This window comes from Phasianus colchicus, chromosome 6 (assembly GCF_987193195.1).
Source record: "Phasianus colchicus chromosome 6, bPhaCol1.hap1.1, whole genome shotgun sequence".
NCBI lineage: Eukaryota > Metazoa > Chordata > Aves > Galliformes > Phasianidae > Phasianus > Phasianus colchicus.
This window is the reverse complement of record NC_143441.1, coordinates 22012037-22029468: the sequence shown is the minus strand read 5'-3', so window position 1 is coordinate 22029468 and position 17432 is coordinate 22012037. Positions and strand designations below refer to the sequence as shown.

Here is a 17432-nt window from a genome sequence, read left to right as displayed (position 1 = left end):
TACAGCTGCATCAGTGTGCTCAGAGCTCCGTCCAGCTCCCAGCTGCTCTGTCAGGCTGTCACGGCGACCAGCAGCACAGTCTGTAATGGAATTCGTTTTTCAGTGTTCTTTCTGCCCTCTGGTGGCCACACGGCGGTGCTGCAGATTTGCCACCACGACGTGGTTTTCAAAAGCTTGCTTTGCACTTCGTTACTCCTAATGTCTGGCTTTTACTTTACAAAAGCATGAAGTGCTTTTCTGTATACATTGTATTTACTTATGTAATTTAGCTGAGCATTAGATTATCTAAATTCTCAAATTCATTACATACAATTTTCTTAGTTTTATATGATAACACAGAATGCAAAGATGTGACTTGCATGTCAGGAAGAGCAGGTAAGAATCATTTCTTTTTTAGTCACGAATGTCATTTCAGTTCAAGGATCTATGCCTCACTTTGTCTGCATGATACACATTGCATCATTGCATACAGCAGCTCCTTCACTTCTGTGACTCTTCAGTTATAAAAACCCCACTCAAAGTTTCTTTGTTAAATCAATCGATTAATAAATGAACTGATTCCAGTGAAGTTCCTTTACATTGATCCCAGAATGAGGACAAGTTTATACCATAAAGCCAAATATGTTTTATAAAGACTCTGTGCAGTTTAAGGGTTTTGTTTAGGGCTGTGCAGTTTCATTTAAGGCCTAAGTGAGCTGCTGCTTATCACTCTTCTGATGATCAAACCTACGGAGAAAGAATAGGGACATATACATGCACAGCAGCCACTCTCTAGATGCTAAGGATCTGAATAGGAAATGTCATAGCAGAGAAATAATAGGAAAAAGCCAGCCTAGAATGCAATAGTATTTTAAGAGAGCAATGTTACACAAAACAAGAACAGAATAGATTATTCACTGTCAAGTTAACACTAACAAGATGAGAGTATTTTGCTGTTATAATAGCATATTTATTAGGAAACAACAACAACAACAACAAAAGCACTATTTTCTGTATTTACTTCAGACTTTCCGTACCTGCTCCTTTTCCACAGTCAGCCCAAGTTACCATACCCCAATCATTCTGACATCTGGAGAAATTAGACGAATTCCCTTTGAGGGCTATTGCACCAGCACAGACTGCGCTGCTGTTGTGCCCATTTCAACATGCACCACCTGCACCTGGCATGAGAGGGAAATAAGACCCAGAAAGCATTTACCACTCGTTGTAAATCTGAGATGGGGGTGGATTCTGCAGTCCTCCAGGCAACCCTTGGGGATTCATAAACTCATGTGCAGTATAAATATGTGCAGGCATGTGGAAATGTCTTCCTGGATGGAACTTGGGGAAGCAAGGAGCAGTGGCTGAGCTGATGTGGGAAGTGTGTTCTGACAACAATCTGCTCTTTCCCCTTACCTGCTCTTTTCACATACAACTGACATTTCAACTTCAAGAGCAGTTCAGAACCAGCTGCATTCACGCTTCCCTATTTCAAGCCACATGTGATTCCCAGCACAATAGGTACTGCAGTGTGCGTTCCCTGGCATTTAATGTCCTTGTAGGCATCTAGATTAAACTGCTGCCTTCTCCTTCCCAGCTGCCAAAAACATCAGCTGCAGAATCAAAATGTACCATTTTGTTTGAGATGCCTCTTGAAAGGAAACTTGCAGCTTGGTGCTGATCCATAGAGGCAAGTGGGTTAAACAAAGACGATCTTGGGACCCAGCATATACTTTTATTTTAAACTTGAGCCTCTCTCTTCAACAGCAGGGTTCAGAGAGAGTTTATCCCCATTTTTTTTACAAATAAACTTCTCCGTATTGGTCCCATAATGTAATTAATTCTCAACACTTTTATTACCCCAAGATACAGATGTTCTTAAGTACTCACAGAGTTGAGCAGCTAAGAGAAGCAGCTGATTTTACAAAGTTCCTCTCTGTTCTCCTGCACAAATCCATGCAGACAGCCCAGCTAATTCCTGCTGCGAATGAACAGTACACGAGGGTCATCGGAAAATGCTGCCTCTGTTCAGCACCGACACAAATTGTAAATCTATTTGTTTTCAACTGAAAAAAAATGGTATAAAAGCCCCTCAGAGATGTAAGATGACCTACTACACACTTGGATTCTCAGTGATGCGAAGTAATTTAGTATATTCTCTTTGATGTGAGGCAGGATGGATTTAGAGACTAAGGGTCAAAACCCAAGCAGAGTTTTGAATTAGGATATGCCTCTGCTTTTGAACCACTGATCATCTATCACAAAGTACGAGTATATGTACAACTGTGATATTTGCAAAGTCGGATATGATAAGTTAATATGCCCTACAATGTACGTATTTTGCTGTTCATGCCTGTGCATCTGAGCTATTTTACAGAGTGTGTGGTTTAGATTCTGTTTCTAATATTTAACCATTTCTTCATTCATTATATCTGAGCTGTCAAATATATCTGAGGAAAAAGTGAACACATATTTTATAATAGGTAGAATGCAAAGCTGTAATGGAAAGGATTGAGATGTACCTCGTTTAGTTATTGATTATCTCTAGCAATTTACGTAAGATTGGCCCTCCAGGTTTGTCTGAACTGTAGGTCTTCCTTCTACTATTTTGCAGAACAACTCCTTCTATATTTTTACACAAGATCAGCGTTCTGAAGCAATTAGTATCTCCATCTTTCAGTACTTCTCCATCACATTCTGTATGGGAGGGTTTTATCACCTAAACAAGGTAAAACTTCTTATGAGTTTACCCAGACCCTTGCCCAGCATGCACTGAAAGTACAGTGTTTAAGCTCAGAGTCTGCCAGAAGGTATGACATCAGAACTGGATACATGACTAGTTTGAGTTTCCAACTCAGGCAACAGCTCATTCAGGAGCTGCTGTTAGCCTGTGTCCAAAACCAGAATGGCCTTAGTGGCAAAGGCAAAGGTTTCTCTGAACCATGCACCCTGTCTCCAGTAGAAACCTGTGGCAGATATTGGGAGTGCACAGCATTCCATGGTGATGAAATCCATCATTTGCATATTGTCTGTTAAAGATCTTCTGTTAGTTTAAGCTAAAGCCTCTCATTCAACATTTTTTCATTCCATCTGTTCTTGTGTTACCAGAAATAAAAACTAATTTTCTGCTCTTCTTCTATGTACAAGTCATGATTTTATATCTTCTTCTTATTTCCTCTATTGATCATTTCTTTTGCCGCCTGAGAATTATTAGTCTTCATAGATTTTCCTGGAATTTTTTGACCGTAGGACCAAACTTCTGGCTTCATAGAATCCACATGCATAGGTCCTCCCGCTCTACTCTATCCTGGTGAGATGTATCTGGAATACAGTTCTGGGCTCCTTAGTTCAAGAAAGACAGGAATCTTCTAGAGAAAATTGCAGCAGAGGGCCACAAAGGTGATTAGGGTCCTGGAGCATCTCCTGTATGAGGAACGGCTGAGAGACCTGGAACTGTTCAGCCTGGAGAAGAGAAGACTGAGAGGGGAATCTTATCAATGCTTATAAATGTCTAAAGAGCAGGCATCAAGTGGATAGGGCCACATTCTTTTCAGTGGTGTGTAGTGATGGGACAAAGGCCAATGGGCACAAATTGGAACATATGGAAGTTCTATAAAAACATTGGAAGAACTTCCACTGGAACAGACTACCCAGAGAGGGTGTAAGGTCTCCTCTTGAGATATTCAAAACACACCTTGACACTTTCCTGTGTAACCTGCTGTAGGGAGCCTGCTTTTGCTGGGGGTTGGACAAGATGATCTCCAAAGGTGCCTTCCAACCCCCCTGATTTTGTGTGATTCCATGAAAAGAAGAAAAAATATATTTCACACTGTTCATTTGAGATAAAACACACATAAGCCTTCTGCAAGCCTCTTCCCCCCCCCTACTGATGGTGAAGAATTTTTTTTTCATATATATTCTGAGGCCCCTTTACTTCTTATGTTCTCAGGTGAGTTGCACAAGTGTGTACTGGATATCTATGGATGTCCATGCTTCTCTGATAGACATAATTCAGTGGGTGTCACTAAAGAAAACATTTTCAACTCCTGCTCATAGTTACTCTTCAAATGGGGGCAATTTTTAAAATGTCTTATTGGAAACTTCTAGTGGCTTGTCACTTTGGAAGCACTTGGACCAAGACCATCATACTTATCTTTTGCAGTTGCAAAAGCATCAGAAGCAAACGTAAGATTGAAAAATTGCCTGTGTTAAACTCAATCTTCCTCTTTCCTTTAGATTGTCACCAGTGATTATAGGGCAGTGCAAGCTGAGCCATTTGTAAACAAAACACTGGGGATTTTGTAGGGTTTTTCCATCCTTACCATTTCGCGATGGCTAATACAGGCACTGGAGACATGGCAGACTATTACAGTCATAGGGTGGAGAGCAGAAGCACTGATCCTTTTGCCAAGAGCCTGCAGTCAGAGCAGTGCCAACTGACCATGCACCTGCATGCCAGATGCTTAATATAAGGACAGAAATGGTCTCCGTTCCACTGACCAGCTTTGGCTGGCTCCTTGGTTCTTTAGAAGTGTGAGAAGCTGATTTCCTGCCCTTGTGAAGGAAAACTGACAGACAAGTGGGAATTTTCAAATGCCAGATGCCCAAACCTTCAGCTCCTTCTGAGGGTAAAACAACAGTGTCTCTTTACATTCCACTAAATCTGTCCAAATGATGTACTGCGATCAACCACATGATGAGCCCTCAGACTTTAAATTAATCAGTAGATTGTCAGCTGTCCTCTCTATGAGCTGAAGTCAGAATCTAAAATAAGCCTGGTTTTGTTTTTGCATGGGGGCTTTAATAACAGACATAAATATTACGTGTATGGCAGGGAAGGCTGGGAGCTCCTGAATCCTACTAGAATTTGTGCTGGTGAGCTTTGATAGTCTGTCACTTGATTTACTTTAGTCCTTTCCTTGCTTTTGCTCAATTCATGAATAATATCTATATACAGATAATAAATAATCCAGTGAGTAATAGCTATAGCAGTCTATGTTGCCCGTTGTGCCCCTTCTCTTCTTGTTGCACTATCCAGTGATTGTTTTCTTGGCTCACGTGCTCTCAAACCAAACAGAAAATTTGCACAGCATAGCATAATTCCTCCTTTATGTACTTTTCACCTAGCTCTTCCTCTGCTGAGGGAAAATAAATCAACAACCATCTCCTGTGTCCGTGCTGTGGAGCTTGCAATAAGAGAGTAACCTAATTGTACTTGGTGCTGGGCCATTGTTTGGGCTTCTGCTTTCCTCCCACAGCAGCCATCATTAATGCCAGTTGATGTGTACCCCTTTCCAATTGTGAAGCTTGGTGATATGTGTCTTAAAAAAGCAGCTCCTATTGCTGCTCAGAGATTCTCACAAATCTTATTTTCTCTTGGTTCACATGATATGCATTGGGGTTTGCAGGACCAGAACACAATTCAAAGATCAGGGAATTTCCTTCTGCTGTTCATTTGACCATAAATCACTAAAAATTCCACACTGTTTCTGATTACAAAAAAAAACAAATTCTGTTCTGGTGGCAGGCAACGACAAACTACTTCATAGGCTGGGGTTTGGACTTTCCATACAAACAATGTGTTGACCAATATCCTTCAGCATCGACTTAGCAGCAGTGCTCAAGTGCTGTGCTGCAAAACCGATGTTACCAGCACTTATTAGGTAAAGTATTTTCTGAAACTCAGAGAGAAACACAAAGATAGGCTTGGGACTCTGCTTTCAAAAGATTGAGTCCCATCACAATATTTTTTTATCTCCCTTTCTCTTTGGTGTTTCAGTGTGAGTGAACAGACAGATTAGATATTCTCAGGACTTTAGTTTTACTAATTCAGATTGAATTATGAGGGCTGCTCTGAAAGTAATACCTCCTATTTCATTATATTGGCCCACAATTTCAGAGGCTGATGTTGGTGGTATGGCAGTAGAGGTTGAACCTTCCCACCAATATTCCATAACATCGTGTTGCCATGAGACAGTTGGCAGCAGAGGGGCAGTCTGACAGAATGCTGTCTGACATGGAAGTGTGTATGAAGCAAAGGAGTGGAACTGAATTCCTCTGTGTGGAAAAAATGGCCCTCAATGACATACACTGATGCATGCTGAATGTTTATGGAGACCAAATAGTGGGTGTGAGCACAGTGAAGTGGTGGGTGGTGCATTTCAGCAGGGGTGACAGCAATGTGAAAGACAGGCCATGTTCTGTCATGCACAGCTGTCACATCATAGAAAGAAGAGACTCTCGGTCATCTCATCCATGCAAAATTATGATCAGGAAACTGTGTATAGAGCTGAATATTGGCTTCAGAGCATTGGAAATGATAGTGGTAAGGTTGGAATATCACAGAGTTTGCACCAGGTGGGTCCCATGCATGCTCACACAAGAATAGAAGGAGCCCTATATGAGAGTTTGTTAGGTCCTATTGAACCAATACAAAGCTGAAGGTGACTGTTTCCTGGATCATACTGTTACTGGTGATGAGATGTGGTGTTGCCACTAAAAGCCAGAAAAGTCAGAACAGCAGTCCATGGAGCAGTGACGTTAATTTTCCATCAAAGAAAAATCAGCTGTCAGTGGGTAAAGAGATTTGCACTGTTTTTTGGGATAGGAAGAGGATGTTCCTTCTGGATTTCTGGATTCCAGGGAAATTGTTAACTCTGACCATTACATCTCAGCTCTGACTGAATGGAAGACTCAGTACTGGAAGTACTACCAGAGTCAGGCTAGAAAAGATGACAGCCTTTCTCTTGCAGCATCATAACACCAGTCCCCTTCCCAGTTTGAAGACTGTGGAGCATGTTGCCAGTCTTGGCTGGATTGTCTCACCACACCTGCCATATAATTTGGACTTGGCACCTTCTGTTTGGGCCAATGAAGATGAGCTGTGTGGGCAACATTTTCCTAGCAGTGAGGTTGTTTGTCATAGTAGCTGTGAAATAGTGGGTCACCTGTGCTTTTGCAAATTTTTCTGAGCACAGCATGCAGACTCTTATTCATTACTTGGAAAAATGCATAGCTAATGGTGATGTCTATGTTAAAAAATAGTCTTTTGTAGCTGAGAATTTGTTCTATCAAGTAATATTATTGTCCTCCTTATATCCATTGTAATTTCCATGGAAATAAATAGGAGGTGTTACTTTCAGAATGACATGTGTAGATTCACCAGACACAGGTTGATTAATTAGCACTGTCTTTCAAGCAGCCTCATTAACTGAGTAGAGGAATGGCATCTCAGACTCTGTCCCAACTACGAATTTATCTGACCAAAAAAAAAAAATTTGATTGTGATTTCTACATTTTCTGAAGTTATTCTAAAGATATGTGGAATGTAGAGATATCAAGTTACTGTTATTCAGCATAAAATACCAAGATACAGGAGAAGTAATAAATTCAACAGTCAGATACCCAACCTCTGAGGAATAAGAGATAACTAGACAGTAACAAAGAGCAGAACTCTTAGATCACTGATTGATAGGGCCATAAAGAACTTCTTAGCGCCTCACTGAGGCTCAGCCAGAGCTTTGTAACTGACTGTCATGGATCTCATAATAACCATGGGAAAGAGCAAACTTAAGACGGGATATTTGAGAGGGCTTGTGGGATGACATAAAACTTAATATGGGATATTATAAAGGGATGTGGGAAAGTGCTAAACTTATTTGGGGATGTTTAGGGAAGGGCCAAAGACAATCAAAAGGAGGGATCAAGATAGTTGAGAGAGTAACAACCATGGGAAAATAAAGAAGACTTGGGATTAAAGGAGGTCCGTTGCATGCAAATAATCTGCTGTTGCTTTGTTGGTCTGGTAGTGCTTTGTGCCTCAGCATCTTTCTCTGTCTTCTTGTTAATTAATAACTCTGTGCTTCCCTATGTGCGTGTGCTCTGTTTTGTGTGCTTATGTATGACGCACTGGAAAATTTCAAGCTAAGCTATCTTGAAGGAGTAAGTAGAGCATTCTGGGTGCCAGCAACTCGAGATGGAAATTGGGTCTTAATTGGATACATGGGTCTGAGAAGAGAATGATTGTCAGGGCACCGGTTAATGGAGTACATATGTGTGTGCTCACACAAGCTTCATATGAACTTAAGGCTGGATTATCTGCTGAGCAGGATAAAAGATGTGGGAGCTGTTCATAGGTCAGGAGGCTGGAGGGACCAGGGCTGTGTGTCTTGGTTCTACTTCTGTTTGTTAGTCACACAGTAGGCTTCTTTTTGTTTGTATCATGCTTCTTTATTTGCACTGTTTCTTTTAAATTTGCTCAAAATGCTTTCAATTCTACAGCTATTGTTTTTAAATTAGTTTTTACACCAATAGGGTATCAGTCACACAGAAGTCACACAGAAGTAAATAGGATTTGTACTACACCACGACTGAAGTAAACTGGTATAACACTCACTACAGTTATCATTGCCTTATACATCAATTGTTTCTACAGAATACACACATTATAACATAATAATAACATAATAAAGGTTTGCATTTCAGTTCTCATACACATTTCCTTCTCAAGATCTTTAGTATTGAATACACACTGCATCTTTTCTGAGTCTTTCAGTTTTCATCTTCATAACTTGATAACTTGAATGTGATTGAGAGAATTCACATCCCTAAAAATATCAGAAAAATAAAACCAAATCTGTTATAGTCATGTGAGACAGTGAGAAAGGAATAAAAGAAATCCAATTAAATATGAAAGAACATTGTCTTCTGAAATATCAATAATCTATTCTGTCTGAACTTTCAACTTATGCCTATGTGAGAAGTACGTTGGGGTAGTTGGTGTCAAAATAAGTAGATGGTTCAGATTTAGAACAGCAGATATGAAAAGAACTATTATTGAAGATCTGTTATTTAAGAATTATTTTAAATTATTCTTACAAATGGACTGAAAATATTTTTCCTATCCTAAAAATAAATTTGAGACATCAAAAATTTCTCATTTGATATTGGAATAAAAAATCAAAATCTCAATCATTGCCTCAGTAGGACAGTCTGGAAAAAGTAGGTTTGGATGAGGAAAAGAACTATTTTTTTCTGACCATTTCAACATGCTGCAGTTAAGTAAGTTCAGAATTTTGACATTTCTGCTACTCTAATTTGCATACATTTAGAAAACAAAGTAATTTTTAGATAACTTTATAGTGCCGAAATTGGATATTTTAATGTTTGTTTTACACCAAAGCTTTAAGCTTTCCAGAATGAAAACTGATCTAAGATAATGTTGCTAGACTTAACCTTTTCATAAAAGCTTTTTTGGCTTTGATTACTTGACATCTTCTCATCAGCAAAGATTTCATGAAGAGATTCTCCACTAGATCTTGTAGAAGCTTTTTGATTTCATAAACTGCAAATCTTTCTTATGGCAATTTGGCCTCATATAGAACTGCTTAGGGAATATGCCTGAGGAAGGCTAGCTATGTTTGATCATTGCTACGCTATGATGTAATATACATTTTAATACATGGCTTGAACATTTGCTAAGTGTTACCTGGTTCAGATTCTTGGACACCTTGAGATAGACTGATGGGCACTGACTTCCCAAATCTCTGTGGCAGATTTAGAAGGGATTTAATAGAACTTCTAGCCAGTGGAGATCTCCCAAGCCTGTATGATGAATTTGGAGCACGCCTAGATAGGCTCTCTCCAAAAGCTCTTCCAAATCTCAGAGGCAAATAAGCACTTGGCTTAATGCTTCTTTCTTCTGGATTGCTTCTTCCAAACCTGAGAGGTAAATTAGCAACTGAATTTGGCACTTTGTTTACTGTAGGTGCGTTCACTTTAATGAAATTTTTTGACCCCCAGTCTTTCATTTCTTCAAAATTCAGACTCCTCTGCTTTTCCTCCAAGATACTGTCTTTAATCTAAAGGAAAAAAAGAAAAAAAAAGTCATTCCAGCTACCAAGCAGACAAAGTACTTATTTTCATATCTCCTTAGAAAGCTGCTGGATAACACATTCTTTTCTACTATCTAATGCTTTTAGCTAGTGTGGATTACTTCATTTGAAGATGTTGTGGACTTTTTTTGTCCACTGGCCTTAAGAACACATCTTCGTATCATCTTCCACAACTGTTCAAATGGAGTCAATTGGAAACATTTCTGTTTGTTAGTGTTGGTAACTCTACCATCAGCTTTGTGTGGACAGGAATAGTTATCGGGTCCACATTTGCTAATATCACTGGTTGAAGTTGTCTGTGGGGAAGATGCTGGCTGTAGTTATGACTTGATACCAGCCTCTTGCTTATCTGGTCTGGATGAATAGGAGGATGGACCAAAACATGTGGAAGTGTACCTTGTTTCTTCCTAGGCATTAGGTGGATGCTTTTGACCCAACATCCTAATGAGCTAATAAAACAAATGGAAAGTATTTGAGTCAATTCCATGTAAATGCTCTTCTGGTCTTGCAGCATAGAAGTTATGCTGAGCTTTAAGTTAATTTGATCCTCCATTAGTACTCGAGACACAATGATTGCTTGTGGGCTGTCAGAGCCAAGAAGCACAAAATCTACTTTTTGTGGCTACGGTAAAGAGCTGACCTCAGTATGTTACACTTTTCATGATGTCAAATACAGCTGCTACCTGAAAAATCACTGTATCAATGTGACCCTTGGCTATTTATTAGTGTTTCTTCCCTGGGTGTATTGAAAATCACTCCTACTAATTTTTTTTTTGGTCACGAAAATAGTTTTCTCTTCCTTAGCAGAGAAAATATGTTTTTTTACTTCAGCTGAAGACATGAATTCTACTAATCCTAGTTTCAATTTCCTATCTACGTTTTGTGGCTTCCCCAGCTATTGGGAGAGAAGGGGAATGAACCATTCTAGTTCATACTCCATGATTAAAATGTTAAACAAATGATGTCTCTGATTGCACTTGTGCACCTGAAGAATATCAAAGAGAGATCTAAAGACCAGGAGATTTCACTGAAATAATTAAAGGTGTATTTTGGCTTGAAGTATCTTTATTACACTAATGATGATGAGACAAAAGGAAAGGTTGGCTCTTATTTCCCAGGGAGTATTTGCAGGATAGACAAGAAAAAATGTGCACAGATGAACTGTGCAAATTTGATCTGGCATCTACTGAGATATAACAAATGTGCAACCCTGCAAAGATATTTTTATAGCCAATTTCCAGAATAGAATTTTAAGTCTATTAACTACACTAGATTTATAATGGTTTCTGTTTATCATTATTCTTTGAATATTACAAGCATGCCTTTATTAATTTTGGATTAATAATGCATTTGTTATATTATGTGCATGAAATACGTGACAGGAATGTTAACTGAGGCCCCACTGTGTAAGCAAGAAACACGTCAGAAAAAGCCTCTCCTATTGCAAGGCTGGATTGCAAGAAAATTGATACATGCATTGATTTACACAGTATGTGTATGAGAGCAAACAAATTTCCTGAAAATTCTCTCTGCAAGGCTTTTTTATACTGCACTGCGTAGTTCCATACACTGTGAAATAAAATTAGGAGAGCCTTTATCAACAAATTCAGTGCTCAGGAGTTGACCCACAGTTCCCCCAAATACTACCTTAGTAATACAAATCTTACCTCATAATATTTATCATCAGTGTCTTCTCTGCTTTCCAGGCTGGATTTCATTAGCTCATCTAGGCACATACCATGTGGTGTTAGAAACGCCACTGTACCCAAAGTAAGTAGAATAAACTTCTGGGTTGAAATGACTTCCATTTCTCTCAAATGAAGCTTAGTTAGAAAGCTCAGAATCTCTACAGAAAAGCAAGCTGGCGTCATTTTATATGATCAGAAAACAAAAAGATGCTGTTTCCTATGACATCAATCTTAAAAGCCTCGGTTCTTAATATTAATTAGGGAAGTAATTTGAATGTATTTGAAGAATGTTGGGAATTTCTTTTGTGAACCTTTTTAATCAGCATAGCTTCTTGTTAGCTGACTTTACAAATATTTTCTTCTAATGAAATGTATCTTAATTAACTAAATTTGAAAGCCATAATACAACAGCCACAATGCATTGCAACTATTTGTGTATGAAACCACCTTACTTTTTCTTTTGTATCAGTGTCCTCAGAAATACTGAGAAAGGAAGCTTTTTCCATGTATGTATTCTTTAGTAGTCCTTTTGGATCACATAATGATTGTTTTTGGATGCATACAACTGAAGACATTGGACCCATGGAAATCAAGTGCTGTGTATTGAGGTTGCTGATCAGATCATAAGATCAGTGAGATCTATTGACGTACATAGTGTCAATACTCTAAATGTAAATGTTAATTTGTACTCAGACTGAAATAGGAACATGTTTTTAAAATCCTGCCCATCACTTACATTTTTAGACATTTCAAAAGTTGTGTTAGTTTTTATGTTCTTAACGCCAAATTTCCATCAGCAGTTTTTAAAAAGGCTTTTGCCACTTTGTTGCACGTGATGACAGCACTGCACTGCCTGTGCTTGCTCTGTCCTGGAAGGTGATTCAGGCTGCATATTAAACATGCCCTTATGGCACACACTGAATTGATTGCTAGGTAGGCCAGTGAACCAGGCTGCCACAGGCAAGCATACTGTGATGTTCTGCCATTTGTTATATTTAGATTCTGAAAAAGATTGCCTAAATCTCTTATGTTAATACTTAAAATCAGATGCATAAGGAGAAATCTGTTCATGGTAGATATTCAGACTGGTAGATTGGACTCTATACAAGTTGATAGTATTTACTGCACTGCAGGTCTGACGCATTTGCAAATAAACTCATTTTAGAATGAAGATGGCTGCTTGTATGGGTTTAAAGCTGTGTGGCACAGGTGGAGTCATTTCTGCTTTAGTTTCTCTGAAATGAAGATCCTGGAGGCTTTAAACTGCTTTGTATTTGAGTTAAAAAATCTCACTCAGGACTCATGAGTACCACAAGTCACATGCAGGAAACTGCTCTGACAGATTCATGGAATCATTTGAATTGGAAGAGGCCCTTAAAGATCATTTAGTTCAACACCCCTGCAATGAACAGGGACACCTACAGCTGGATCAGATTGCTAAGAGCTCCGTCCAACCTGACCTTGAGTGTCTCCAGGGATGGAGCTTCCTCTGCTCCTCTGGGCAACTTGTTCCAGTATCTCACCAACCCCACTGTAAAAAATGTCTTCCTTATGTCCATCTAATTTTCCCCTGTTCTAGGTTGAAACTATTTCCCTTTTACCTTGAAACCATTTCCCATTTCCCAGTTCCTAGGGAACACAACCATTTCCCAGTGACTACATAAGAGGAAACACTAAACGTAAATTGTGTAATAGGGCTACGTTCTAGTGAAGCATCTGGCATGTCACCGTGAAGGAGCAGTGGACTAAACATGCTGTGTGTCTCATCTTACCTGGTAATTCCTGAGAAATACTGCTCTTTTAGCCTAGCTTCAGTGCCTGCCCACCTGCTGCTACTCCCCGTGCTTGTTCCAGATAAACAGTGTAAATGCATCAGAGGGGTGCTGAATGCCTTCCCTTGAGTTCTCTGAACTATGGGTTTGAGCTCAGGAATCAGGTGTAATCCTGTCCCTGAGATAAGGACCACTAGATTTTCACTAAGGCATTCATTTGCTGTGTCATCCATTCCTCCAGCAGGGCTGAGACTGTGGGGTCAAACAGATAGGAGGCTTGGGAGCACAGCTGTGTGAGGTGAGCCCCATGAGGTGGGGACTTGTCCAGTACCTAAGGTGAATCTGTTAGATACAGTGTGTAGGGATGTGTTCCCTTTCCCAGACAGAGAAATCCTGTACAGAGCTGGAAGTGGAAAAGTTGTAGTTTCTCTCAGGTGGAGATAGTGAGGAAGATTCTGCACATTTTTTATGTGACAGGAGAGCATCAAATTGATAAATTATGTGAGAATGGTATTAGAGAGCTAATTAGGAGTCCTTGTGAGAAAAGAATACATTTTAATTAGTCACTGCCTTTTGTATGCAGCTTTCCCTTGTTGCTATAGACATTATTTGCATTCATTTTCTCTTTGTTCCTTTGCTGTGTGTTTACTTTCTGGCCCTGCCTGACAGCAGAAAAGGTTGGGTTCAAAGATCTGAGACTTCCTTCAGAAAACTGTTGGAAAAAATGAAATGTTACGGGAAAATAAGCACAGTTCTGCATCGTGGCAATGCTGTGCCTTGCAACCTCTGAACCTGTTGTACAAGATGTGGTTTTGGAGTGGGATGTGGTGGATGCGCAAGTGAAAAGATACTTAAGCAGTAAAGATTGATGAAGCATAGTTGTTGGTTTTTATTTACATACACAACCTCTTATAGGAAGTAAGAAAGCATCACCTTTCCTCAGAGTGCCTTGGTAACAGCCCTTCTCTCAGAATAGGTGAACTCTTTTTTTTTGAAAATAATAAATATTCTTGGGGTGGAGTGGAGATTTGGGAGTACTAGAAGCTAGGCCAAATTTCTTTGGAAAACAGAGGATATAAAAGGAGGACCTTAAAAGGAGCCTGTGTCCTCTTGGTGCTGAGGCAGGCTGGGGCAGCAGTTGCCTCTTTTCAGTGAGGACTGAATGTGAGTTTCTGATTCTCTGGAGCCTCATGTCATGCGGCTTCCATCTGTGGGAACAGATGGATTTTCCAAATTCCTTTTCTTTATGCTAACAATAAAAACAATAATGAATGCAATTCCTGTGCTAATATCTATGGAACGTGTGGTCATTTACCATTTGGTTTTCCTTTAAGTTACTGCTGGATTATGAACTTCTCCTGATCAATGGCTTTTCAATTAGCTATGTGGAAAGTTTTGATCTCTAAACGAAATGGAATTGGCAAGATCCAAAAATTCTCCTGCACTGTTTGGCACAAACACAAATTCTGTTTTCCCTAGACAGAATATGAAAAATTATTGCTGTTTTCAAAGGTGTATTAGCTTTTCCTGGCATTCAGTTTGTCTCCTGTGTGGTTGATTTTCTAAGACAATGAACAATGAAGTTTTCAGGTATTTTGCATGCCAGGCAGAGTTGTACATACCCTGTACTTTCTCACAAGTTAATTTTCCTCTGATGGCACTACGGCAGGAACTCTTCAGAAATTTCAAGTCAAGCAGTTGTGAAAACTGATCATTATTTTTCCTGTGGTAGGACTTCTCAGACCCAAGAGCTCAAGTACAAGAACGTGACTGCAATCAGTAGTGATATAAGCTGGCCAAGGCAACTTGGAATGTAAGGAACATCCTGGGGTGACTAATTAAAATGATTTATTTTGGGAGGGAAGACATCCTCACTGGTGGCACAGTGATGGGGAAGAGGGCTACCCATACCTCAACTGCTCCAGCACGATCCACTCAAAGTTCAAATTAAGGTGTATAGGGGCCTTTAAGTATAGTTAAAAACAACTTTAGTGTTCCTAGCCTCTAGTCCCAGACTTGTTTTGTCTTGTGTCTTACATCACTCATCAGCCAAGCTATTCAGAGGACTTGACCATAACTGAACTCATGCTCTGAAAATTCCCCGGACAGTTAAATAGGAATGAGCCCACCCAACTGCATGTAAAGTAAGCTTCACAGAGCCAATTTTAAGAGTTTTCCTGCAGGTGTATGTTAGAAACAAAGACAAGGAAGTGCTTGCTTCTTCTCTCCATTTAGCGTAGGTAGGCATAGGTAAGAGCATTTATTTTAACTTACTGGTACAACAATGAGGTCAATCTGGTCTGTGATGAGTTATTACAATAACTTGATGTATCTACTTTAAAAATTTGACCTTAAAATGTAATTAGTAGTAATGGCATGAGTAGCTCAATTTCATAAACAACTCAAGGTACAGTAAATTATTTGATTCCAATGAAAGAACAAGTTTTAATATTGTTCTTCCTGTTTCTTATAATAATATAGTGATAAACCCTTATCTATTATTAACAACATATTTTGTGAAAATTGCATGTTATGTGACTCATGCCACCAATAAGCATCTGCACATTTCCATAATGATAAATCATTCATAATATATTCCTTTTGCCTTTATGTATTATATGACCTATTCTGTGGCTCATTTTGAAGTAAGAAGATTTAAAAATGTATAGTTTTTTTCACTGGCAAACAATTGCATTTGTTTTTCAACCTCTCCTATGGAATGTGATACTGAGTTGTGCTGCCATTGCTATGTCGTGCTCCAGTTCCGATATGCAATTCAAGGTGTATTTGCCTGTAATACATATGGATCTAAGCATATTCATACCTTCATTGTAGTCAGTACCCCAACATTGTAAATGTGTGTAGGCCTAGTTTCCCTGTCATACTGAGAATAAATATTTAAGTGATCAGTAGAACCAATGAAGCTTGGTTTCCCATGACTTTGTGACCGAAGAGTAAATGCCAGTGCAGATTCTATGAAGTACTTTATGGACTAGCCTTACTGCAGGATCCTTGCATGAGCAACATGTCTGTCCTCTCTTGCTTTGTCTATTATCAAGAATCGCAGTGACACTTCAACCATGCCAAATTCAACTGAACTTAGCTTGCAGATTTGAAAGTTATAACGGGTCATTGACAGACACACATTTCTGTGCAGAGAAACAGATCTGCCTCATTTCATTAGGAAACCAGTACTAAATCAGGAAAGGCTCTGGTGAAATACCACCGGTATAAAGCCTCAAAATCTGTTAAATTACTGTGGGCATGGTGAGAGTTTCTATCTTTATTAATGAGACATCATGTCAGTTTTGGTGATTTTGAAAGGAAATTGGGAAATTTCTATAAGGCACTCTTCTTTCTGTAGGATGGATTGACAAGGAAAAAACCCACAACTTGGTGAAACTACTTCCCCTGAATCACACCTTTGCTTTTAAACCAGATGTTCAAGTAGCTCTGAGCTTTCCTATTAGCTGGGCAGAAGTAGACAAAAGACAAATGCATACAAACATCAAGGCATAAATAATCTTATTTTAAGGCTAGCCCTTATGAATCAGTCTACCCTGTCCAAAGATATTGCCACTTTCATCAGCTAAATCCAGAATATATCTATATAACTTCACATTTTAATGTTGTTTTTTTTTTTTTCCCTTGAGCTTTTGGAGCAGCAGAACAGCATGGGAGACAGAAAACAGTAAGAGGTGTAAGTTATTATGCTAACAATCTGAAAATGACTTAATCTTCCTGTTAAAAAAGGTGTGATCAATAATTTAAAATTAGACAGGTTCTTCAATTATACATTGGTGTTTGTAATGAAATAAACATGTTTTCAATAGCATTTGGGATATAAATGCATTCTTCTTTTTTACTAACAGCTCTGTAGAGTGTAATACTGTACTTACCAATCTAATACAGTGTGTAGCAGCTCTAGCCCATTCTTGTATATTAAAAATTAAACCTCTTAACCATACATTATTAAAAGTGCTTTGGTTGGCTGCAAATCAAAAAAGACTTCATAAAGTCTTATAAGAGAAGAAAGAAAAATCTGATTAAATCTAGGGTCCACAGGCAGTGATGGAAAGTACACAAGAAAAAAGAAAAAA

General features: G+C 39.0%; 1 protein-coding gene and 1 long non-coding RNA gene across 2 annotated transcripts in view; one reads left to right on the top strand and one right to left on the bottom strand.

Moving 5' to 3' along the window:
* The window catches only part of LOC149917484 (uncharacterized), a 158773-nt gene that overhangs the window by 28984 nt on the left and 112357 nt on the right, over nt 1–17432 (top strand). The window lies entirely within an intron of this gene.
* On the bottom strand, nt 9397–11680 carry NPVF (neuropeptide VF precursor). Its single transcript, XM_031590015.2, has 2 exons — nt 11540–11680; nt 9397–9839 (listed from the first exon to the last, which is right to left on the bottom strand). Exons 1-2 carry the CDS (start codon nt 11678–11680, stop codon nt 9456–9458), a joined length of 525 nt encoding a protein of 174 aa, XP_031445875.2. The 3' UTR covers nt 9397–9455.

Excerpts from the sequence above, each read along its gene's own strand:
- NPVF (XM_031590015.2), bottom strand. The coding sequence starts at position 11,680 with ATGGAAGTCATTTCAACCCAGAAGTTTATTCTACTTACTTTGGGTACA. Across the intron at positions 9,840-11,539 it reads CTGATGATAAATATTATGAG|ATTAAAGACAGTATCTTGGA; the intron begins GTAAGATTTGTA and ends TTTTTCCTTTAG.